The following is a 26,874-nucleotide window of genomic DNA, read 5'->3' on the forward strand; positions in this document are numbered from 1 at the left end:
TACTGATAACAATTGGTAATCATCTACTTTTAATCATAAATCTGTTTAAGTTGTCTTACTCCATAGAAACCCCATAGAAACTGTTCAGCAGACCCTTACTGTATCTAAAGTAACAAATCGTTATATACATGCTTGGCTAAATCTTTTGATTATTGTTCCTACCTCTTCAGTACATTCTATTCTCACGAACAAGGCTGCTAACCTACTACTTTGGAGTGCTGCTCTCTAGGCCTACTCTCCTACTAAGCCTTAGCCATTCTACTACTAAATTTGAATCATTCTGCAACATGTCCCCCCTTTTGAGCATTCTTCAGGCTTTTCCTGCAAGGATGCTCAAATGTAGCAATCTTCAAGCTGCAGTTTCTTGATGAACAGGAGGTGATCCATCTTGCGGTGAGATTACTTCTTTTCTTGTTATGGCTTTCATGATGCGTCTCGTATGTTGACCTTCTTTTACAATCATTCCTAAAAGACACTTATAAACAATCATGGCTATAACAATAATTATTACAATCAATATTCCGTACTGGATAACAGAAGATATCCATCCTGACACATGAAGACCTAGGGAGCTGAATAATTCTCCTATCCAATTGTGTTCTGCTTCCTTTTGTAATTCATGAACATTTTCGTCAATTTGTTCTAATTGACTAATATCTTTCTCTACTTCCTGAGTGACATTTGGGATGTGCACGCAACAATGGTCGTCCTTTGCATGCAGGTATCCACAGACTCCGTGTTCCTTTAATAGGATTAAATCTAAAGCCATTCGATTCTGTACTGTCATCCTAGTGGTGGCTTGTAATTGTAAATTTAGATCTTTAAATCCTTTCTTAGTGACCGCTGCTAGCCTTTCAGTTTGCCCCATTAATTTAAACAACATCTCTCTGTTTCGGTATGTTGAGATTGGTGCAAACAAAGATTCTAATACCCATCCAAATTTAACTCCTGCTGATGGTTCATGCCAATCTCCCAACCTCAAGTCATCAATGTCCTTACTAATTTCTCTTTTTCCCCGTGGTTGTATTTCTACTGATGTTAACTTATCCTGTTTCCAGAATGGACAGAGAGTAGGTATCCCTAGTGTGACAGGCACAACAGGACCATCTATTGGCATGTGGGTGGTCCACTGGCCATGCCCCATTACCCACACTAAATTTCCTGGACTCTTAACGGTGGTGGTACGACAATCAATGTTTCTCACAGATCCTTTAATAGTATGATTATATCCTCGACATTCACATCCTAACTGCAAGAGTGTTTTGACTGGTATCAAGCCTATTTCATCGTCTGGGGTATCGCATGTGTATATTCGAATACAATTCCAATTCTCCTTTGTACGTGTTTCTGTCCTCCAATTATGATTTCCTCTATTACCTGCAGAATAAGTTTGATTCTTTTTCCCTTTCCAGTGAATACACCACTGTACTTTTCCAATATAACTATAAGTCTCTAGTAGGCTGGGTCCCCAAATCGTTTGCCACTCCTCCATAGTTGTAGAGCTAGTAATATTTTGACATACTTCTTCTTGTTTTTCTCGTTTTATTTGAACTGGAACTTTAGAACAGGGGTATGTTACCAAATCTGTAACTAAACAAGATCCCTTTAATTGACCAATGTCTTCGCCTGTTACCCATGTCCCAACTACTACCCATCGGAGAAATCCGAGCATCTGTTCACATTGTTTTTTGGTCATTTTATCTTTTAATAAACATGCATCTGTCATTTCATTCCATGTTTTGGTTACAAATCTGCAATTCCATGTAGTATTCTTAAACACTTTAGGAATTTCTGGCACTGGAATTATTCCCCATGGGATTGGGTCTCCTGCAGCATAAGGCATAGGGAGACATGCAGTGATTTTTGTGACATTCTGCACTTTCCCAAAATCACGAATTAGGCCTACGACTAGGTTTTCTTGTTCTACTTCTCGATCTGGAATCTGCAGGTTACTTACTTGCCGGGTTGTTCTTTCAGTCTTTATGTAGACGACAGTAATTCCAGTATCCCACCAGTCATCTCTATTTATCCAGCAAGTATATTGGCCCTCATCTTCTCCTCTTCGTATTTCTTTGATTTTCAAAACTATTACATCTGCCTTCTTTTCAATCTGATGTCTCTTCCCGACTTTCAAGTTCTGTCCCTTAAACCACCACCCATATTCAGAATACTGTCCTTCTGAAATTTTGCAACTTAAAGTCAGATCGCTTCCTTCCTGGGCCGGGTAAACACTGTATTCTAGTCTAACTCTTACTCCTTGATGTGGTACAGCCACTGCTGTCCTTATCCCGTAATCTTTTTCTTTTCCACATGAGATCACACAAAGAAATGTACCCTCTGTTTTTCCTACTCTGGGATCAGAAATATTCAGCCACCCTTTACCTTCCTTACTATTAGACCACCAGCTAACTCCTTGATTTTGTGATTCCCAAGATTGATTTGTCATATTCAATTTCCACCACTTTAACTGATTTCTGACAATTATCAAATTGGAAGGCACAATTGATTTTTAAGGGAGGACCATCCCACATGTCAAATTGTTTCCTAGTGGGCATAACTCGCACTTTGGTCACCGTTTTCTGGGTCGTGTTTATTGTCCGTATTTCTATATGTTCATAATCAAAACTTTCCCAAATCCAAACTACACACATATATGTTCCTTCCATAGCTTTAGACACTTTGGGTACCTGCAGGACGGTATAACCTTTTTGTTGTGTCGCATCCCAAACTGTCGTCACTCCTTCTGTCATGGCTCGATCTTGATCTCTCCATCTCCATTTGACTTTAACATCTCTTAATTCAGCTCCCTGGTCATCAGAAAACAGACAGGTTAAATTCACATCAGTGTACTCTGGTACAAATAAATAAGGATCTGGGGTCTCAATTCTCACGGTGGTCTCTGCTAAACTCATCAACCCCAGGAATACTACGATCCTCAATGGTTGGCTCGAAATACCATCCTTGTAGGTGAGAGAGGTTCTACCGACCACGAGACTGGAACCTTCTTGATTTGGGTGTAATGGATCCAATTGTCGATTCCCTCGACCTTCACCGCCGTGTAAGTGGTCATTATCACCTGGCGAGGACCGTCCCATGTTTCCTTTAACGGTTCCACTGACCAGTTTTTCACATAGACTTGGTCTCCTGGAGAAATGTCATGAACCGGATTCTCTAGCGGCAGAGGCCGATTCCACTGCAGTGCTCCTCTGAGGGCTGTGAGAGTTTTGTTTAAAGATAACACATAGTCAAACACTGCTTGATCCCCCACCACATGAGGATCCCCTTGATAGGTAGCTGCATGATAGGGCTTGCCATACAATATTTCGTATGGACTTACTCCTATTCTCTCCCTGGGTTTAATCCTGATTCTCAGCAAGGCAAGAGGTAGCGCTTGGGGTCACGGGATTTTTGCTTCTTGACAAATTTTCTTTAATTGACCCTTCAATGTCTGATTCATCCTCTCTACTTGTCCACTAGATTGCGGTCTCCATGGTGTATGGAGATTCCATGTTATTCCTAATATAGCAGATATTTCTTGCACTATCCCTGCGGTAAAGTGTGGCCCTCGATCAGATGATAACCCTAGAGGTACCCCAAATCTCGGAATAATTTCTCTCAGAAGAGTCTTAACTACTTCCTTTGCTTGATTAGTCCTGCATGGAAAGGCTTCTGGCTATCCTGAAAAGGTACAAACATATACTAACAAATACTTATAGGATTGGGCCTTAGGCAACTCAGAAAAATCTATTTGCCAATAGTCTCCTGGTAACTGTCCTATCTGTAACTTTCCCATTTGTACCTGTTTTCTGACCACTGGGTTATTTTTAATACACATGGGACACATTGCATTTACCCTTTTTGCTAATGTTAACATCTGGTTTGAGAGAACCTCATTTTTCAGAAATTTTACCATTGCTTCTGCACCCCAGTGGCACTTGTTATGTTCCATCTCGAGTACTGCTTTCATTATTCTGACAGGTAAGATTACTTGTCCTATGGGAGTAATGTACCACCCTTTAATATTTTTCCTTGCTTTTGTTATTTGAGCTAATTTCTCATCTTCTTGTGAATAATATGGTTTTTCTTCCATATATGCTATTGCTGGATTATTCCGAACGGGTAAAAGAGCCATCTGAGTCCATACCTCTCTGGCGGCTTGTTTAGCCGCTTGGTCAGCCTGTCGATTACCTTGAAATTCTCGTCCAGGATCAGTTTGATGTCCTCTGACATGCATTATTGCCACTGCCAAAGGCTTGTGTATTGCCTCTAGCAATTGTAAAATTTCTTCTCGATGTTTAATTGATGTCCCTTGAGAAGTAAGAAGTCCTCTCTCTTTCCAGAGTGCTCCGTGAACATGAACTACTCCAAAGGCATATTTGGAGTCAGTCCATATATTAACTCTCCTTCCTTGACTTAGTATTAAAGCTCTCACCAATGCCCAAATTTCGGCCTTTTGTGCAGACGTACCTGGGGGTAGTGCATTTGCTTCTATCACTTCTTGTAGAGTGACCACTGCATACCCAGCATACCTGGTGCCATTCTCCACAAAGCTAGATCCGTCGGTATACAATTCCCAGTCAGGATCTGTCAATGGCTCATCTTTCAAGTCTCTTCTATTCGCGTAGACTTGTTCAATGGTCTCTACACAGTCGTGCTCCAGGACACCTTCTTCCTTTGTAGACCTAAGGAATTCTGCTGGGTTGAGATGGTTAGTGATTTTCAGTTCAATATCACCTTGCTCTCTTAGCAAAGTCTGATACTGTAACATGCGGCTAGATGAGAACCAATGCCCCCCTTTTTGTTCCAAAACTGCTATGACCATGTGGGGCACATACACCACCATGTGTTTCCCCAAAGTCAATTTTCGTGCTTCTTGAATTAAAATAACCGTCGCTGCCACGGCTCTGAGGCACCCCGGCCATCCCCCACTTACTGCGTCCAGTTGTTTGGAGAAATACCCCACCGGTCTCTTCCAGGATCCCAACCGCTGAGTGAGTACTCCTAAAGCCGTTCGTTGTCTCTCACAGACATAAAGCTGGAATTCTTTGGTTAGGTCTGGTAGTCCCAGGGCAGGTGCTTCCTGGAGGGCTCTTTTCAGTTCCTGGAATGCTTTCTCCTGCTTCGTCCCCCAGGTCAGCTTGGGCTCTTTTACTGCTTCATATAATGGTCTGGCAGTCAGCCCAAAGTTGGGAATCCACAGCCTGCACCATCCGACCATTCCTAGAAAAGATCTTAATTCTTGATTATTTCGGGGTACTGGGATAGCACATATTGCTTGTATACGATTTGCACCCAAACGCTGGATTATTTGAAAAATTTCACACTCCAGATAAATAACTTTCTGCTTTACTAGTTGAGCTTTTGCTTTTGAAACCCGGTAGCCTGCTTGCCCCAGCATGTTTAACAGCTCAATGGGTAGACAGAATCCTTGTTCTGTAGCCCCCAAAAAGATGTTATCTACATTTTGTGGTATTATATGTGAAAAAGGAGATTCTTTTACCTGAGTAGTCTTCCATTCTTCAAGTTCTTTTGCTAACTGATTACCAAATATCGTAGGTGAATATTTAAATCCTTGCGGTAACTGAGTCCAAGTAAGCTGTCGCTTCCGTCCAGTTTCTGGGTTTTCCCATTCAAAGGCAAAAATCTTCCAACTTTCTTGTGCCAGTGGTATGCAGAAGAAGGCATCCTTTAGATCAATCACTGTAAACCACTGAAATCTCTCAGAAACAGATGTTAACAAGTTGTAAGGGTTAACTACAACCGAGTGGATATCTTTTATGATGAGATTTACTGCTCTCAAGTCTTGCACTAATCTGTACTTACCTTTAGGCTTTCTTACTGGAAAAATGGGAGTATTAAACTCTGACTCACATTCTTTTAATATCCCTAAAACTAGAAACTGTGAGATCATTGGGGCTATTCCTTTCCTAGCTTCTAAACTAATTGGGTATTGTCGCACTCTAACAGGTTGTGCTCCTTCTTTTAATTCTATTCCAACTGGAGTAGCAGCTTTAGATTTTCCAGGGACCCCTGTTTCCCATACCCAAGGCACTACAGCCTGTTCTATTTCCTGCGGTATCTCTTTTCCTCTAAATTTGATATCTAGGGGTTTTAGAAACGTCTTCTCCTCTATTTGTCCTGAAACTCCTACTACCCATGCAGTTGAATCACTTAATGGCCCCATCAATTTATTCATTGCCGAAAAACTAGCTCCAATATCTATTCTAAATTCTGTCAACTCTCCCTCTACTAATAATTCCTGGTAAATTCTTAACCTTTTATAATCTCCAGACACATTCCGATCCCACTCGGGGTCTTCCTGCAGCACGAAATCATTTACTGTTCCCCCCTTCGCTCCAACTGCTTCCCACAAAGGGGTCATCAATCTAGGGGGTGAGGGCGAAACGTCTGTCTCCCTTCCCCCTCCCCGTCTCTTTTCTCTACTCCTTCCCCTTTCTTTTCGCCCCCTCCGAGTCCGTTCTGCTAGCGGAGTTCTATCAAAACCACATTCTCGCCCTCTCGTTACTTCCTTATCCGAGGACGATTCTAACGGGGGCATGGTGGGTGATCGTGCCCTCCCACGTGAAGAGAAACTATCTCCCGGGGGCGCACTTGGAGTTATGCTGGGGGAGACTAACAAAAACACATCTTCCTCTGGTTCTTGACATCCTATACATTTATCATCTAATTCTTTTAACACCAACATACCACATTCCTTTTGCCATTCAGTCTTACGTTCCAAATAATAAAACAAATCTAAATACGGTATTTCATTCCACCTCTCATTCTCTCGTAAATTTTGCATCAAGGGGTTATAATTTCCGAAGTTAATGTACCATTCCTAGGCCACTGCATTCCTTCTGTTTCATATTGAGGCCATACATGATTACAATAATCAATCAATTGTTTCTTGCTTAACTCTTGTCCGAAATTTCCTTCCTTTCAATGTTTTAACAAGCAACCAAGCGGAGAATCACTAGGAATATCATTTTCTGCACAAGATAGTGCCTTAAAGGTTTTAAAAGGCATCATAGTCACACACACTGTACATTCACACAATAAACAGTACAATACGAACAGCAAACAGTACAATACAAATAGTAAACAGTTCGATACGAACAGTATAAACCAATACCTTCCTATACAAACTTGTCAAGTCTCACTACGAGTGACAAGTGCTGGTTCAGCGCGGCTTTCGCCCCGTCTTACGACCAGCGCCTAGGCTTCCCAATAAAACCTTTGCCCAACCCAGCGGGTAAACTCACGGTCCCGTCTTATGGGCAGGCTCCCAACCAACAAACCTGAAAGAATAAAGCACCTCCGGGCTTACCTGGATGGTTGTCCGGCGGGCGCGGGGTCGGGCACGGGTCGATGTCTCCCCAGAAATCACCTGGTTGCCGGCATGGAGTGGATCAGCTCGTGAGCCGCCCCAGCTACCCCCGGAATCCCATCTGGTTGTCGCCAGAAAACTGTTGCCCGTAACGAAAACACAAACCAACAGAGTGCCGGTTTATGGGTGCTTTATTCGGGGCCCGGGAACCTGAGGACTAGCGTCCCAAGTCAGGATTCCGAAGACCCTCATTTTCAGTTCAGTTTTTATACCTTTACACAAACATGTCTACGTGCAGTTCTTACTTGTAAGCAGTTACACTTAGTTACAAACACAAACTCATATTTCATACTGATAACAATTGGTAATCATCTACTTTTAATCATAAATCTGTTTAAGTTGTCTTACTCCATAGAAACCCCATAGAAACTGTTCAGCAGACCCTTACTGTATCTAAAGTAACAAATCGTTATATACATGCTTGGCTAAATCTTTTGATTATTGTTCCTACCTCTTCAGTACATTCCATTCTCACGAACAAGGCTGCTAACCTACTACTTTGGAGTGCTGCTCTCTAGGCCTACTCTCCTACTAAGCCTTAGCCATTCTACTACTAAATTTGAATCATTCTGCAACAGACTTCCCTGTGAGTTGGGTCTGACCTGCATATCGGGCCCTCCACTCCCCTCAGAAGGGAGTCACCTATGATAACTACTCTTCTTTTTTTCTGAACAAATGAAGTCATGATGCAGGGGGTAGGTTGTCTTGCCCCAAGTGGCCCCTCTACCCAGAAGGACATTCATCCACTTCATCAGTTGACTGTCCTAGTTCCAGGGCCTCATACCTGTTGTAAAAGGTGCCAGTCCTACTTGTCATCTTCAAGTTTTCAGGAAGAGGAGGAGTTTTCATCCGTGTACAGGCAGTGACCAACTTCCAGTCTTCATGTTCAACATACCTTTAAATTACTGCTTGACAGGGTTCTGAGCCCACCTGCATCTCCACTGCAAGGGGAGGTTGAGACTCCTGAGATTGTAGCATCCCTGAGAATACTCTATCAATTTCTCACTCAGTCTCTCAAATGCTGCACAGACTGTTCACTTCCTCCTGTAGTTCCTTCACCCAGTGACACAACTCATCAACAATAACACACCTTCTGCAAAAGATCAGTCCCAGTCTCACAGAGATGCATCAGGCACTCCTAGCAACCTGAGACCTGGAGAGCTGCATCTACCATCAGAAGGTCTGTCTGGGTGGAAGCCTCTGACATGGTTGGTGCAGTGACTCCTACAGCTACAGGGGAATGAGCCCTGTGATATGTCGAAACCATACCTGAGGGACCATATGCTAGTAAGATTGGGAACGAAAAGACCTCATTGTGCCTTTCTTCACCAACTACTGGGTCTGTTCACTGCCTCTGCTAGCTGCTCCCAGATGGTTGGACAGGAGACCTACGTGCTTGCTCTGCCTGCACAAACTGCCACACAAACTGCTGTCGCACACCCTGTTCACAGAGCTCCTGGTTGCTTGCACTTCCTACGTGCTACTTTATGAGAGAGTGGGAACAGCCACTGGTTGTCACTGCTGTGACTGTCACTTAACAGTCACCGCTGGCGCCACCCATGCTGAATCAACTGCTCTAGGGCAAGCTGCCGACTCCACGTGGGTATCGGTGCTCTCTTGCGGTTCCCCTGTCTCTAGAAATATGCCCTGCTCACTTCAATCCCCTACACTACTGCAGGACGATCCTGTTCTCCTTGGTGAGTGACGGTTAATGGCAGTTCATCACATGTTGTTTCTGCCGCTACTTCCTCCTCAGGGGAGGACTTCTCACACTCTTCTCTTGCTCTGGCATGGGGTCCCTCCCATGGGAGACAGTTCTCCATGAAATTCTTCTATGTGAGCCCTTCCCACAGGCTACAGTTCTTCACGAACTGCTGCAGCATAAGTCCCTTCCATAGGGTGCAGTCCTTCAGGAACAACCTGCTCCAGGTGAATCCGAAAAATCGGTCCGAGAAACTGCTCAGAGACTTTTTTATCTTTAAGCAGTAAGGTATTTGTTTATTCAATGTTGGGAGCAAGCCAGCTCGCGCTGGACAAACTTACTCAAAGGCTTCACACAAAATCAGCATTTTTATACAATCTTCAGATGTGATTAAATGCATATTCAAGTGATTACAACATCTATCTATGCATATTAATAATAGGCGGAGTATAGGTGGAGCTCAGGCGGGGCTTGGGGCGGTACTTCTCTTGGTCCTCAATTTTGGTGGGTCTGGGGGCTTCAACTCATCTTCCTCAGCCTGACTCTTCTTCTCTTCCATTGTTCTTGACCCGCTCACTGAAACCTGGAAAAAACCCTGGCTCCAGGCCTGTTTCTCCTATTCAAATGTCTGCCTGATCCTGTTGTATTTCTAATTTATTGCCTCTAGGCCTATTACATGTTCTTGTACTATTCTCTTAAGCTTTTGGTCCATTAAGTGGAACAGAACGAGCACAGATCGTTTTGGATGTTGGTAACTTGTTAGCAGGCCCAAATTTCTTAGTTAACTCTTTTGGGCCTAACCTCCTGTTTCACAGGATGGACCTCTCCATGGGACCACAGGTCCTGCCAGGAACCTGCTCCAGTGTGGACTCTCCATAGAGTCACAACCTCCTTCAGACATCCACCTACTCTAGTGTGGGGCTTCTCCATGGGCTGCGAGTGGATCTTTGCTCCACCGTGGACCTCCGTGGGCTGCAGGGGGACAACCTGCTTCACCATGGGCTGCACCATGGGCTGCACCATGGACTGCAGGGGAATCTCTTCTTCGGTACCTGGAGCACCTCCTCTCCCTCCTTCATTGACCTTGGTGTATGCAGAGTTTCTTCTCTCACATATTCTCACTCTTCTTTCCCAACTACAGTTGCTTTTGCAGTTTTTTCCCTGTTCTTAAAAATGTTACCCCAGAGGCACTACCACCGTTGCTGATGGGTTCGACCTTGGTCAGCAGTGGGTCTGTCTTGGAGCCAGCTGGCATTGGTTCTGTTGGACACGAGGGAAGCTTCCTGTGTCTTCTCACAGAAGCCACCTCTGGACCCCCCTCGCTACCAAAACCTTGCTACGCAAATCCAATACATCCAGATATACCCTTTGTCATATTAACTACACACTCTCTGTCTTAGATGGATTGGTACCATTCTATGTATTAGTAATTATGGTTACTATATGTTCTGGTGGCAATGGGTGTAGGAGGCGTGTCTAAGGTACGGGGGATGTACCGGGGACAAGCATGCGCCTAGATGAATAACCCCATTGGTTAGAAGGTCATATGGTTTTAGGAGATAAAAGGGGGCATGAGATTCAAATAAATTCTCTTTGATTTCCACCTCACGAAGAGCGTATAGCATTCTTTATCATATAAAGACCACGACCCTACACGTGGTGCACCGAACTTGGACTGAGAACCTACATTAGGTGAGTTTAGCATATCCTGAATCAGGCAAAAAAAAAACCCGGTAATTCCGTTTATCGTCTCAATTGTGTGGAGACGGGAATTTTAACCGAAAAAAACTTAGATATCTGTAAAACCGTTGTCTCAGTCGCATATGAGAAACGGAAAGTTAATATAGTGAGCTCAAAAATATTAGGGAAAAGTGCACAGGAAGAAAGAAGAAAAGAAGAAGGAGAAATGGAATGGCGGGCGGCGAACAGAGGTCCCGGGGATCACGCAGGCAGCGACAGGCAGTGAAACAGTGAAGCTGAGTGAGTTACTAACACTACAGCCCCCAACCCCCCCCGAGGGAACTCGGAGCTGTTATGTTTATCTCATGAGCCGCCGCCATGAGCTCCCTAGCTAAAAAACAACGAAGACCCCATGCAGAAGCAACTAAGTCGCCCCGTGTTGCCCCCCTGGACGCCCTGGGGACCCCAGGACACCGCGTGCTGCCCCGCTGCCCCTCCCCCTGCACGTACCACAGTTTGCAAGTGCGGGGAAACAGCCAAGCCACACACGTGCCGCCGGTCGCCCCCCCTTCCCTTCCCGCCGCCGCGGGAGCCACTGCAGGGACCCCGTGCCGGACGTGCCGAGACTACCCGCCAAACGGAGTCCAACGCTGCCTTAACACCACCCGTGTCTGCCAAGCCCGCGCCACACTTAGAAGCCGAGACAGGCGATTGAAAAGCATATAACATAGTTCCAGTTTACACAGTGATAATGTCTGCCCTCCACAAGGCACACGAGCGAACGAAACAATTAACCCACCCCCCACCCACACTGCTAGCAGCAGCCCGACTTCTAGGCGTAGGAACACAAATGCATGAGGTCCACTGGGGGGAGGGGAAGGAGTTTTTAGTGAATTAAGTTACGGGTCAGTAGCCGAAAACCACAGAAACACAGGTCACTGGGAGGGAACAGACCCTTATATGAGAGATCCCCGCCCATGGGATCAGTGCAGGGGGCTCCGTTGCAGTGATGAGGGGGGTAACCCAACCTCTCTGCCACCCCACGCTGCGGATGACCAGCGACCGTGTGTTTCGGGGTGGGCGCAGCCATCTTGCCGATCCGTCTCTTCTGGCCCCAACGCCGCCCTACCCTGCCCATAGGCATGAGGGGAAGGAAGGTCCCTCCCCCACACCGCCACCACCACCCACCACCACCCCTCCACAGGGAACCGGGTTCCCTGGGGCCACAGGGTGGGAGGTAAAGGGAGATGAGGAGGAGGGACCAGAGATGGTTCTACTGGGAGGGAGGGAGGAGGCAAATGGGAGAAGGTCAGTTAGCAAGTGAGAACAATGTCAGGATGAGGCATTTCGAGTGGGAGGCTTGCAGGATATTCAGGCATGCTCAATTGATTTTAGCCAACGTCAGCCCCCTCAATTCCAGCCTCTGCCATATGAGGTTACAAAGAAATTGAGGTAGTCGGTAAGAGATGCTGGCGTGTCCTTAACCAATACTTTCAAGTATTTGGAGACATTGAGTTCCATCTATTTTTTCACCCCACATGACTGGAAGAATCTAATGAAATTAGTTCTTAATAACACCCAATATACAGTCTGGTTAGCTGGCTATCAGGAGAATTGTGCTAAGTATACAACCAACACCCAAACAAGCATAACAACAAACCAATTAACCGGGGAGGGATATTACAGCATGGTAGTTGCCCAATCAACCTATCCCTGGGAGGTGTACAAAATAATAGCCAAACAGGCACTGAAAGCCATGAGAAAGCTCCCCACTACAGACCAAGATAGCAACCTGTCCCCCACAAAAGTGTTACAAGGCTGTACTGAACCGAATTCACGATGCCTAGATCGGCTGCAATCTGCATTAAACAAGCAAGTTGAGTACAATAAAGCCAGAGAGATGCTGTATAGGCAACTGGTTTTTGAAAAGGCGAACACAGACTGTAAAAAAGCTTTGCAGGCCCTTCCTGAAAGGGAGAGCTACAGCATTGCTGAGTTGGTTCGACCCTACCAAAGAGTTGGTTCTGTGGAGCACCAGTCTGCCTCTTCAGCTACAACCCTAAGCGCCCGGTTAGGAGTACAAGAAGAGGCCAGACATAGAGTGAGTTGTGTTAGGTGTGGTGACCCTGACCACTTTCAAACGGATTGCTCTTGGAGACCCTTAGCATATAGCATTCTTTATCATGTAAAGACCGCGACCCTACAAATGGGTACTTGTTGGTCTTTGACTTACAGCAATCCCATGATGGAAGGATCCTTTGAGAGGACAGGTAGGGTAGATAATTGTTTGATCTCTGTAGCCACAGTAGCTACACCAAAAGCCCATCGATACCCCTTGGGATCTTTGAAGTATCCCCTCCTAAGGTAATCAATGTCAAGGATGCAAGGGGCCTCTGGGCCAGTCACAATGGGATGCTTTTCCCACTTGTCCCCTGTTAAACTCACTGATAATTCCTGGTATCCCCCTGTCACTCCAGAGATCCAGATGGGTTCTGCACTTCTGTGCCTCGATGGATTAGTGTGCACTGTGCACCCATATCTACCAAAGCTCTATACCTCTGTGGATCTGATGTGCCAGGCCATCAGTGTATTTTGTTCATAATTTTTAAATGTGTTTTCTCAGTAGAAGTATTTGATTTAACAGAAAAAAAGCTTTAAATTTAACAGAAATAATAGCAATATAGAGATATTGTCAGTATACCTCAGTATACAGTTTTTGTTAATTTTTTTTTAAACCAGGCTTGGTTTTTAATATAGTGCTGAAATTAATTATCTAAGAACTGCAGATGCTAATTATTTGCACATACTAAGTGCCTTATAACTATTTTTCTTTTGGTACTTGGTTTTAGTAGTGATATGCTTCTAAGCAATACTTTTTCTTCTCTCTGTCATGATGCCATTAGGCTCTAGGGTGTTATTTTTTTATGTCATTCCTCTCTATTTCTGTTCTTTCTATGATTTAATCTTTCCTCCACCATTTCTTCTGTACTTTATTATGCTGAAGTAAATGTTGAGAAATGTTGTATATAGTGTGATTTTAGTGAGCAGTAATCTGAGACTACTATTCTGTTACAAAGAATTATTTTTTCCTACAATGATTTAGTTTAGCATGTTTCAATTAAAATGTTATAAATATTTGATTATATTAGCATTTTTAAATAGGTTTAATTCCCTTTTTAAAAGTAATCCATTCTCTTTTAAAAATTATTTGATACACTTTTTTTGTGATTAAAACCTGTCACGGTATCAAATAGCTGCAAAAAAAGTATGTTCGAACATTTGCTGTTTGTTTCTTGCATTTACTTAAATGCAAAGTAGTGATTTTGATAGTATTGAGTACTGTTGTATGATTGAGTTCTATAGCTTTCAGTTTTTCTTGTTCTACAAAAAATGTATTTTGCTACCACATGGACTATTACTCAAGCTAATCTGATGTCATGTTATTAGCCTGCTTGCAAACCAGGCATCTCCTTCCATTCTTTGGCAGATGGTGAAATGTAATTTGACCCCAGTAAAGATTCAGGGCTCTTAATAGTAGCTTTCTGGAGACAGTAAGGGCCTAAAAGCTCCAAATTGACTCTTCCTAGGTGTATCATTCAATGTATCATTATTCAGAGATCATGTTTTTCTTTGATTTGTAACAGAAGAAGACACTGAGGGTTGAAAACTGGTTTCTGTACTATGTGAAACACTTTGTACCTTTGTATGCTTGTCCATTGGATCTGAATACTATTCTGGATGCAGTTTTTTCCCAAAGAAATTTTATTTAATGTTGAAAGATAATATGGATGGCTCTTTCTAGAAAAAAAAACAAACTTTTTTTTTCCATGACATGATGTCATCAGAAAATATAAATCAGTGCAGCCACTCTGAAATAGGAAAACTGTTTGATTTGCTTTCAACAAGTTGGACTGAAACTTGATTTATATTATATTATTTGTTTTTATATTTATACACAATAAAAAATGAACAGATGCTGAGGTCAGAAAGAATTAAGTATGACTGCATGATACTGACCTTCTATGTAACATATGCCATAGGCTTTTGCAGAGATTCTTGCATTAATCCATAACTTCTAATTTAACGAGAACATCCCATTTTAATGTAGGGTTTTCAAAAAATAGAGGATCCATTATGTGCTTGAGTAAAATATATGATAGTTATTTATGACCTCTTAAAAAAATCTTGTTACTAGTCTAAATTTTGTCTGATCTCATTTTCAGCTGATGATCTGGTTAGAGGTTATACATGATAGAACTCCGTATCATCAGAAACTTCTCTGCACATAAACGTCGAGTCATAGAATCACAGAATCAGCTGGGTTGGAAGGGACCTCTGAGATCATCAAGTCCAACCCTTGATCCATTACCGCCGTGGTTACTAGACCATGGCACTAAGTGCCACATCCAGTCTCATCTTAAAAACCTCCAGGGATGAAGAATCCACCACTTCCCTGGGCAGCCCATTCCAATGCCTGATTACCCTCTCTGTAAAGAATTTCTTCCTAATATCTGACCTAAACCTCCCCTGGCACAGCTTAAGACCATGCCCTCTTGTCTTGTTGATAGTTGCCTGGGAGAAGAGAACAACCCCCACCTGGCTACAACCTCCTTTCAGGTAGTTCTAGAGAGTGATGAGGTCTCCCCTGAGCCTCGTCTTCTCCAGGCTAAACAACCCCAGCTCCCTCAGCCTCTCCTCATAGGACTTGTGCTTGAGTCCCTTCACCAGCCTTGCTGCTCTTCGCTGGACCTGCTCCAGCACCTCAATATCCTTCCTGAACTGAGGGGTCCAAAACTGGACACAGTACTCCAAGTGTGGTTTCACCAGTGCTGAGTACGGGGGAAGAATCACTTCCCTGAACCTGTTTGCCACACTGTTCCTGATACAGGTCAGGATGTCATTGGCCTTCTTGGCCACCTGGGCACACTGCTGGCTCATGTTCAGCTTCCTGTCAATCCAAACTCCCAGGTCCTTTTCTGCCTGGTTACTCTCCAGCCACTCTGTGCCCAGCCTGTAGCGCTGCATGGGGTTGTGACCAAAGTGCAGGATCTGGCACTTGGCCTTGTTGAACCTCATCCCATTGGAATCAGTCCAACTCTCCAGTCTGTCCTGGTTCCTCTGCAGAGTCCTCCTGCCTTCCAGCTGATCGATACTCCTCCCCAACTTAGTGTCATCTGCAAATTTGCTAATGGTACACTCGATCCCCTCATCCAGATCACCGATAAAAATATTAAATAGAACTTGGCCCAACACTGATCCCTGGGGGACACCGCTAGTGACCGGCCACCAACTGGATGCAGCACCGTTCACCACCACTCTCTGGGCCCTGCCCTCCAACCAGTTCCTAACCCAGCACAGAGTGCACCTGTCTAAGCCATGGGTTGCCAGCTTTTTCAGGAGTATGCTATGGGAGACAGTGTCAAAGGCTTTGCTGAAGTCCAGATAGACCACATCCACAGCCTTCCCCTCATCTACCAGGTGGGTCACCTGATCATAAAAGGAGATCAGGTTGGTCAGACAGGACCTGCCCTTCCTAAACCCATGCTGACTGGGTCTGATCCCCTGTCCATCCTGTAGGTGTTGTGTAATTAGGATGATCTGCTCCATAACCTTGCTGGGCACTGAGGTCAGGTTGATGGGCCTGTAGTTTCCCAGGTCCTCCTTCTGGTCCTTTTTGTGGATTGGTGTGACATTTGCCAACTTCCAATCATCTGGGACCTCCCCAGTGAGCCAGGACCATTGGTAGATGATGGAGAGCGGCTTGGTGAGCTCTTCCACCAATTCCCTCTTCACCCTAGGATGGATCCCATCTGGTCCCATAGACCTGTGAGGATCCAAGTGGCTCAGCAGGTCACTAACTGTTTCCTCCTGGATTACAGGGGGGCTATTCATCTTCTTATCTCTGTCTACAAGGTCCAGAAGCCAGCTGTCCTCAGGACCATCTGTCTTACTGTTGAAAACTGAGGTAAAGAAGGTGTTAAATACCTCAGTCTTTTCCTCATCTTTGATAACTATATTCCCGCCCATGTCCAATAATTAATGGAGGTTTTCCTTGCCCCTCATTTTGCTACTGATGTATCTGTAGAAACACTTTTTGTTATCCTTAACAGAAGTGGTAAGATTGAGTTCAAATTGTGCCTTCATCTCTCTAATTTTTTTTCTACATGACCTAATTACATTCCTAAACTCTTCCTTAGTAGTCAACCCTTTTTTCCATGGTCAGTAAGCTCTCTTTTCCCCCCTAATTTCCTTCAAAATCTCCCTGTTCAGCCAGACGGGTCGTCTTCCCTGCCAGCTTGCCTTTCAGCACACTGGGACAGCCTGCTCCTGTGTGTTCAAGTCTTCCTTCTTGAAGCATGTCCATCCCTCCTGGACCCCTTTGTTTTCAAGGGCTGTTTCCCAAGGTACCCTCTGAACCCGTCTTCTGAATAGACCAAAATCTGCCCTGTGGAAGTCCAGTGTAGAGGTTTTATTGATGGCCCTCCTTGCATCCCTGAGTATTGAAAACTCTATTATTTCATGGTCACTGTGGCCCAGACAACCACCGGGATGTCAACCTTGTTGACCTTCCCCCGATTTTGATCCACAGGCACTCAACCTTATTGTTACTGACTTCAAGTTCTACAGAGTCAAGAGACTCTCTAACATATAGAACCAGCCCTCCACCTCTCCTACCTTGCATATCCCTTCTGAAGAGTTTGTAGCCATCTATGGCAGCACTCCAGTCATGCGAGTCACGTTTCCGTGATGGTGACTACATCATAGCTTTCTAGATGCACGATGGCTTCCAGTTCCTCGTTTGTTACCCATACTGCGTGCACTGGTGTACATGCGCTCCAGCTGAGCTGCTGATTTCACTCTTAACTCGGGCTTTCCAGCTTTGGGCTCCTCTCTGGAGAACCTGGTTTCAATCCCTTCCCCCTTCAAACCTAGTTTAAAACCCTCCTGATCAACCCCTCCAACTTATGGGCTAGAGTCCTTTTGCCCTTGCTAGATAGATGAAACCCATATGATTTGAAGAGACTAGGTACCATGGAATTTGCCCCATGGTCAAAAAAACCAAAATTACGCCAGTGGCACCAATCCTTTAGCCACCTATTGATAAGATGGGTTTTCGTACTCCTCATTCATCCCTGCTGCTGCAGGAACTGAGGTGAACACCACCTGTGCTCCTGTCCCATTAACTAATCGACCCAGCGCCTTGAAATCCTTTTTAATCGCCCTGGTACTTCTTCCATTAGTGTCATCACTGCTAGTCTGGACTACCAACAGTGGATAATAATCTGAGGGTCGAATTAGCTCAGGGAGTCTCCTACCAATATCCCTCGCCCAGGCCCTGGGAAGGCAGCAGACCTCCCTGTGGGATGGGTCTGGTCGACATATAGGGCCCTCAGTTCCCCACAGAAGGGAGTCACCAACTACAACTACCCTTCTTTTTTTCTTTATAGTTGTGGTTGTAATCCGTCTGGTAGATGAGGTGCAACCAGGAGACCCTCCAGACAGATCTTCCTCTTGACTGTCCTCTACCTGATTCTCTGGGTCCAGGACCTCATATCTGTTCTTTAAGGGCACCCAGGGAGGTGATGGGGGTCGGGAGGGGATTCTTTTACCTCTCTGGTCAGGGACCCGTTTCCATTCCTCCCCATCTACTTGGTTTGCTCCATCTGCCTGATGGCAGGAGGGGCAGGGTTTCACCATCTCCTGCTGGATTTCTTTTGGGGTCGAAAGGGTATGACTCCACCAGTCAATTTCCCTTTCCCTAATGCTTCTTAGCCTCTCTACGTCTTCCTTGAGTTCTGCCATTGGGCACAGCAAATCATTCACTTGCTCACATCATACACAGATGCCACTCACACTGTCCTCTGGTACTAAAGCCAGGCTCAAACACTCTGCACAGCCAGTGACCTGAACAACTGCGTCCTTCCTGGGGGGTTCTGTCTGTGTTAACACACTCCTTGTGATAACAGCAACAGCAACGGTTTTCACTTTTTTGGAAACCATTGCTGGCTTTAGTTGAGATGTAGGAGAAGAGAAAAAAAAACCCAACCAGCTCACCCGAGAGATCTGGGAGGTGACTGTGCCCCTCCTGCTTGCCCTGCCTGTGCAAACTGCCTCACTAGCTGTTGTACTGTTGTGCCTCGCTAACTGTCGTGCCACATCCCTGTTTGCCCACTCCGGGTTTCTGGTGCTCCCAGTAGCTGTTTAAATCCCTCGTGGATGAGTGGGCTCGGTTCCCTAGTCAGCTGATTCACCTCCCAGGGGTTCTCCAGTTCCTTTCTTAATCTCCTGTTAAATTAGACTGTAAGCTTGTTTAGTTTGTGTAGGGCAGGCTTTCCACACCTAGAAAAATTCTCATTTTTTATAGGCTTTTCACTTTATCAATACAGGTTTTTAAAGTGTTGACATATATTGATACTGTATCTAGTAATGGTTTTACACAGGGAAATACTATACACAATGTATTCTATTATATATTGCTATACAGGTTCAGTCAAGGATTTTACTTCCTTTTCTAATCACTGCTTTGCATAATTTGGTTGTTTTAGTTTTTAACTACAACCCTTAAATTCCCTTACAGAGTCCCCATTTGCTGAAATATGCCACCTTATAATAGAAACATGACCTAGTATTTTAATCTTAAAAGAAAGATCATGTATCTAGTGATGTAAAAGCACCTCCATCTAAAACCTGATATAATTTTCCACTTCACTAGCATTTGCAGATTATTGAAATTTGCTTTGTATCTTGAGAATAGATCCTGTGAGCTGCTGTCAGTCATCTGAATGATACTAGACCTGCCATTACTTTCTGAGATGTAATAGCTCATTAATTTTGAAAATCTTCATTATGAATTGAATTGTTTTGATTGTAGTTTGCCTCTCATCTTTCATATTTCTAAACTTTTATGGACTTCAGGCTGTCTTGTTTGAGTACAGATGCTTTTTAAAAGCAGATATCATAACATCTGTTTGTTATACCTTTTGAGAGAAATCTAATATGTTGTCTTTTTGTTCTGTAAAATAACTTTTAAAATAGCTGTTTCTATTACTGTGAATTCAGCTTAGCCAGCTGTGGGGGTTTTACCCCCACAAAAATCCAATCTCCAAGCTTCCCCCACCTTCCCACAATTTACCTCAACACCGAAGAGAAATTTTCAGGCAGACACACCTCTGTATGGGGGAAGGTAAAATATATACATTTATTCCTATACAAATAAATTCTGTACAAACTAAAAACAACTATATATATACAATATTAACACACTTCTATCATCCCTCCGAGCCCCTCCCACAATCAGTTCAGGAGAAGCTCTCAGGTTGATAGGTAAACAGTCTTTCTCTCGTTGGGGTATCAGGGAGAAGGATTTCTCTGATCACCCCCCCCCCCAACCTCCAGTTCTTTGCTGAAGTCTTGTCTTCCTCACGAAGTCCAAGAAGATAGCTCTGTCCTTCCTCCTTGGTTCGTGGAGGTTTCCTCCCAGGGTAAGATGCTGTTCTGAGTCTTTACCTGGAACTCGCTTGCTGCTAGTTGGTTCTCACTCTTCTCTAGCTGCTGCAGCTCTCAATTTCAGCAGTCTATGTCCAAAAGCCGATGCAGAGCACCTTTGAGCCTTCTTGGCCCATCTCCAATTTCGCCTGGAGTTTTTTCTTCTCCTGGCACCGAGCTTTCATTTGAGCCCGTCTCCTTGGCTCAACTTAAAAGACTGAACCTTAAAATCCACCCCCCACCTACAGTGGGGGAAAGAAAGCCCCCTAGCTAGCTACAGGCAGCTCGGTCCAGTTATGAGCTGTCCCGAGCTCTACAGTCTGTCGGGGGGGGGGAGGGGGAAAGAGGGCTTGGCTGAAGGCCTGCCTCTCTCCCTCTTACCTCAGCTGTTGTGAGTCTCTTCCCTCACAACACGCACTCACTCCTACATGCTGCCTTCAACCCTAGCTTGGCCAGAGCTGTGGGACCCAGGGCCCCTCTTCCCAGGGGGGAAAGGGGGCCCTGCCACCCCTAGGCCCTCTCACACACGCACTCAGACACAAGAGCAGACTGACTGCCAACTCTGCCAACTCACTTCCGGCAAACTGTGTATATCTAATTTTCACAGGAGCAAACAAAACCAGCGCTGATTGGTTCCTGAGGGAAGACTGTCCCGGGACCAATCAACTTTAACTCAGGGCCCCCACGAACCTGAGATAGGGGGGAAGGGTAGCTGAAACCAGGACACCAGGAGAGGGAGATAAGATGTAAATCAATTAGAAACTTGGTCAAACTTGTTCCCTTTTGTGTGGGGCCTTTCAGAGGTGTGGTGGGTTGACCTTGGTTGGACATCAGGTGCCTGCTCTATCACTCTCCTTCCCAGCGGGACAGGGGAAAGAGTAAGGTGGAAAAAAACAACTCGTGGGTTGGGATAAGGCAGTTTATTTAAACCAAAAAGTAAAGTGAAGCTTGCGTGCGCAGAAACGAAAGACAGCAGGGTTTATTCTCTACTTCCCATGAGCAGCGATGGTCGACCACTCCCGAGAAGCAGGGTTTGGGTATGCATGACGGTTTCTCGGCAGGTAACCATTGGAGACAATGAATGCCTACCTTCCTGCTCCTTGCCTCAGCTTTTTATATCTGAGCTGACGTCATATCTTACGGAATATCCCTTTGGTTAGTTTGGGTCAGCTGGTCTACTTGGGTCCCCTCTCAGGATCTTGCCCTCAACTAAGGAAGGAATGTTACAGTGTTGGTGCTGTGCTCAGCGGTAGCCAAAACATCAGTGTGTTATCAACACCCTTCTAGCTGCCAATGCAAAGCACAGCACTGTGAGGGCTACTGTGGGGAAATAAACTCCAACTCAGCCACACCCAATACAAGAGGAGACAAGATCCTTCATCTCGCTGTCAATTTCTTAACAGCCAGTACTGAATTCCATATTAATGCTTCCATGTTAGCAAATTTTCATATATGTTTCAAAAGACACTGTAGTTTTTACATTTAATCCATTTAACCTTTCAGGAAAGATGACTTAGCCACAAATTTGATTTTTTCTTTATCTTTTTTTTTTTTAATAAGTACACATTTAAGATGTTCAATTTGACTGTATAAAAACACTATCATTCAGTTACACTGTCACTTATGACTTTATTTGTCAGGATGCAGATTAGAGATGACCTGTATTCTACTCAAGTATTTTGACATACTATAAATGTAATTGCTTCTGCTTTTTGCATATATCAGTGAGATTGTTTCATTAATTTTTAAAAATATTATTGCTTAAATTCAAATTATAGCAGAAAAATATAACACTTGAGAAGAATGTGTTTGCAATCACTGCCTTTCTGCTGACAATTTTTTTTAAGTGTTTCCAAAGAGGATATTCTATTATTTTTTTTCCAGCATCTTCTGGTGCTTGACTGCAAATGGGCTTGACAAACTCAATCTAAGAATGAAATTCCAGAAGAGAGAAGCTCTGAATCCCTTTAAGAATAGTCTTAATTGCTTTAAGAACTGGTTATTGTCCAAAGTGTTTTGCAATTGGGTGTGGACTATTTCATTAGGATTGGTGACTTTTATTTATTATGCACATCATCCATAGAAACCTGAGTCTTAAAGTATATTAATCCAGAATGAAGTGTGATACTATCAACTTCCCTTGATTATTTTTTTTTCACTATGATGTGATTTGTGGTATTCAGTATTTACTAAGAATTTTTCTTCTGCAATGTTTTTAGCATAAACTTTCAGCTTCTTTTATTTAAATGCCATTCAGTTGAATGTGGGAACCTCATGAGAATTAACAAGCCAAGAGCAAGGTCCTGTGCATGGGTCAGGGCAATTCCAGGTATCAATACAGGCTGGGGGATGAATTGATCCATAGCAGCCCTGCTGAGAAGGACTTGGGGGTGCTGGTGGATGAGAGGTTGGACATGAGCCGGCAATGTGGGCTTGCAGCTCAGAAACCAACCATGTCCTGGGCTTCATCAAAAGCAGTGTGGCCAGTAGGTCAAGGGAAGGGATTCTGCCCCTCTACTCCACTCTTGTGAGACCCCAACTAGAGTACTGCATCCAGCTCTGGAGTCCCCAGCACAGGAAGGAGCAAGTCCAGAGGAGGGCTGTGAAGATTATCAGAGGGAGGGATGGAACACCTATCCTTTGAGGAAAGGTTGAGACAATTGGTATTGTTAAGCCTGGAGAAGAGAAGGCTTCAGGTTGAGCTTATAAAAAGGAGGGAGAGGGACTTTTTATATGGACAGATAATGACAGGACAAGGGATAATGGATTTAAACTGAAAGATGGTAGGTTTAGATTGGATACTAGGAAGAAATTCTTTACTGTGGAGGTGGTGAGGCCCTGGCAAAGGTTGCCCAGAGAAGCTGTGGATGCTCCATTCCTGGAAATGTTCAATGCCAGGTTGGATGGGACTTGGAGCAACCCAATCTAGTGGAAGGTGTCCCTGCCCATGGCAGAGGGGTTGGAACTAGATGGTCTTTAAGGTCCCTTCTAACCCAAACCATTCTATGATTCTATGTTAACAAAAATTTTAAGAGTTTGAAAGGTAAATGGGGCAAATGCAATGTTTCAAATTAATTGAAAATATTAAAGGAAGTACAAGAGCTGTATGACTGAAATAATTTGTGCATTTTATAATTGTTTTCTGTTTGTTTGTTTTTTTTTAATAGGATGTGTCCAGATACAGACTCAGTTGTAAGTAGACTTATTTCCAACACAAATGCATATGCTAACATTGTCAAGCACTACAATCTGATGTAACTTGACTTATATACAGGACAGAGGATTTAATATTTTGATAACATAGTTGAAGTGTTAATTTTGTTCAGAAAATAATCTTTAGCAGTATATACAAATATGCATCAGTAATACATTTATATTTCTTAACAATCTTAAGTTTTAAACAAGGTGTTTTTGCTACAATTATTTACTTCTTTGTTTTGCAAATTAATAGTTTAAATTGCTTGACTAATCAATTTCAAGTAAGAAAAAGGTTCAGAGGACCCAGTTTTGCATCATCATGTTCCTCTGCTTACAACTCTCTTTGGAGAACCCTTCTAATAATAATGGGATTCTGCGTGATTGTTGGCAATAGTGTATAGGAATATGTATTTTTAAATATGGCTTTAATTGCAGTATCTCAGTGCACTTTATTCATGGTCTATTTTTCATTGCTCTCAGTTTGATCTCTGATATGTCTTAGATTTTTATTTATTAAGTTCAAATAAGTGACAGTTGCAAATGAAATTGATATGTTAATGCTTTTTTATTTTCTTAATTGAGCATTTTCTTTTTAATAAACATGCATGTTGTCTTGAATATTATGTAACAAAGATTGCAGTTCCCTATAGCTATAGTAGGGGTGAGGCTCAAGCAGCCATGACTGAAGGGAAAACCAGAGGGTGAGATCCAGCTGTACAGGGGGGTTCCTGAGTTAAGGAACCCATGCAGCAGCCAGCCCTGAGACAGAAGTCCTCAGCAGCCAATCAGGCGAGCAAGGGGCTGTGCCAGGAGCAACCAAGGGAGGTTTAAATGGCTCCAAGGAGTAGGAACGACTCAGAGCACAGCGAACAGGGGCATGACATGTCAGTTTGCGCAGGCAGGGCTAGCAGGAAGGGCTTCTCTCGGACCATCTGAGAGCAGCCAACAGAGGCAGCAAACAGACTCAGTAGCTGGTGAGGAAGAGCAAAGAGATCCTTTCATCCCCAGTCTTATTAGCATGCTAGTTTAAGCTTCCTCAGTTATAGTGTTGACACTGTAAAGCTTAATCTCATGTAACTGTAGGAGTCAACCATGTCAGAGGCCTACAGCCAGCCAGACCTGCTGATGGTAGATGCAGCTCTCCAGGCACAGGTTGCCAGGAGTGCCTGATGCCTCTCCGTAAGACTGGGGCAGACAAACAGTTATTTTGCAGAAGATATGCTGTGGTTGAAGACCTGTGTCACCAGGTGAAGTAACTACAGGAAGAAGTGAACAGGCTACATAGTATTCGAGTGAATGAACAAGACCAATTATTTTCAGAGACCCTACAGTCTCAAGACTCTTGGGAGTCTCGAACCTCCATTGTAGTGGAGAAGCAGATGGACTCAGAACCTTGCAGGGTTATTAGTCAAAGGACAGTTAGTCAAGGGTCTGTTAAAGATGAAGGTTGGAAGCAGGTCACTGCATGTACCAGGAGGAAGGTTCCTCCTCCTTCTCAGAATTTGACAAGTAGGACTGGTACCTTCTACAAGATGTATGAGGCTCTGGAACTAGAAGGTCAGACAACTGATGAGGTGGGCAGAGGTCCTTCTGGGATAGTGGGGCCTCCTAAAACGCCACCTCTACACCACATCAAGACCTCCTCTATTAACAGGATAGGAAGGGTAGTTGTAATAGGAGACTCCCTTCTAAGAGGAACAGAGGGCCTGATATGCAGACTGGACCCAACTCACAGGGAAGTCTGCTGTCTCCCAGGGGCTTCAGTAAGGGACATTACTGGAAAACTCTCCAGTCTAGTAAGGCCCTCTGATTACTATCTGCTATTGGTTGTTCAGACTGGCAGCGATTGTAAAGTAAGATACGTAGGTATCCACAGAAATGCCAAGGCAGTGGAAAGAATTCAAAAAGTTTATTTAGAAGGCCAGAACATGAGAAACTTGCAAATTACCTAACAGTGCGGTTTATGCACAGGGCCTCAGGGAGAAAAAGGCAAGTTCCCACCCTCTCAGGGTCTTTTTATCCTCTCTGTTTCTCCCCCGCCTTCCCAAGGCCTCTGTACATGTCTGTTAGGGTTATCTCTCTCGTCTCACATATCAGAGAGAGAGTCTGAGAACTTTTCTTCCTATGCGGGATGGGGGAGAAAGCATTGAAACTGCCTTTGAGGAAGATACTATTTAGGCAGAAAACCTTCCTAGTGAAAACAGAGTTCCTAGCTTTCCCATTACAAATTCTTCCAAAAAGCAAACTACCCCTACAGTGATGAATTAACAAAGAAGTCCAAGGGCAATCAAAAGTGACTTCAGGGCCCTGGGACGATTGGTAGAGGGATCAGGAGCACAGGTAGTGATTGCCTCGATTCTTCCAGTAACAAGGAATAATACTGATAGGAACAGGAAGATCCATCAGGTCAGTGCATGACTGAGGTTGGTGACATTGAAAAAATTTTGGGTTCTTTGACCATGGGATGATCTATTCAACACCTGGTCTACTGATACATGACAGGATGCATCTATCTCAGAGGGGAAAAAGAGTTCTAGCATAGGAGCTAGTAGGGCTCATTGACAGAGCTTTAAACTAGATTGGAAGGTGGAAAGGGGTAAAACCAGGCTTGACAGTGATGAGCAATGGGATGGTGTGCCAGAACTTGAGGAAACAAGCACTTATGGGATCCCTCAATCTGCCTCATGAGGTGTTGGCTACAAAGTACCACACATGAAATGTTTCTACACTAATGCATGCAGCATGAGGAACAAACAAGCTTTGGCCCAGTCCAAGAGATTTAACATCAGTGGCATAAGTGAAACCTGGTGGGATGACTCCTGCGAGTGGAGTGCCCTGTTGGACGATTACAGGCTCTTTGGGAGGGATAGGCAGGGCAGAAGAGGCAGAGGGGTGGCACTGTATGTAATAGAAGGGTTAGAATGTATGGAGCTCACAGTTGGCAATGGCACAGTTGAGAGCCTCTGGGTAAGAATCAAGGGGCAAACAAATAATGTAGACGTGATCATGGGAGTCTACTATATCCTCTTCTAGAAGATCCCAGTTTAAATGTTTTTCATTTTTCTTGTCTTTAAGAATTTCATTCTGTTTAATTTTTCAGTCTTGATATAACGTGACTGTGATTTGGCTTCTTCCATTGCTTTTTGGATGTTAGATGGGACAGAGCAAGGAAACTGAGTCAAAATATTTAGTGAAACTCTAAAAATAAGTTTTAGGAATAGAATGCTCAGTCCTCATGCTTTTTGTATAGGTAGTTTTACTTCATTGTTATGTCTTTATGTTTTATTTCTTTTAAAAATTATTCCCCCCCGAAAGTTTGTAAATGCAAATGCAGAGTTATAAACCCTACAGATTTTATGGGTATTTAAAACTATATAATACCTTAATCAATAATGTGTTGTATTGAATCTACAAACAG

General features: G+C 43.9%; 1 protein-coding gene across 1 annotated transcript in view; it reads left to right on the forward strand.

The window, feature by feature from the left end:
- Positions 1-26,874, forward strand: part of LOC116779979 (F-BAR domain only protein 2-like) — a 214,269-nt gene that overhangs the window by 140,340 nt on the left and 47,055 nt on the right. Inside the window, exon 11 of the mRNA XM_032674481.1 lies at positions 23,426-23,450. Coding sequence (XP_032530372.1) covers positions 23,426-23,450 — 25 coding nt within the window. The remainder of the gene's footprint in view (positions 1-23,425; positions 23,451-26,874) is intronic.

Source organism: Chiroxiphia lanceolata, chromosome W, assembly GCF_009829145.1.
Source record: "Chiroxiphia lanceolata isolate bChiLan1 chromosome W, bChiLan1.pri, whole genome shotgun sequence".
NCBI classification, from domain to species: Eukaryota; Metazoa; Chordata; class Aves; order Passeriformes; family Pipridae; genus Chiroxiphia; species Chiroxiphia lanceolata.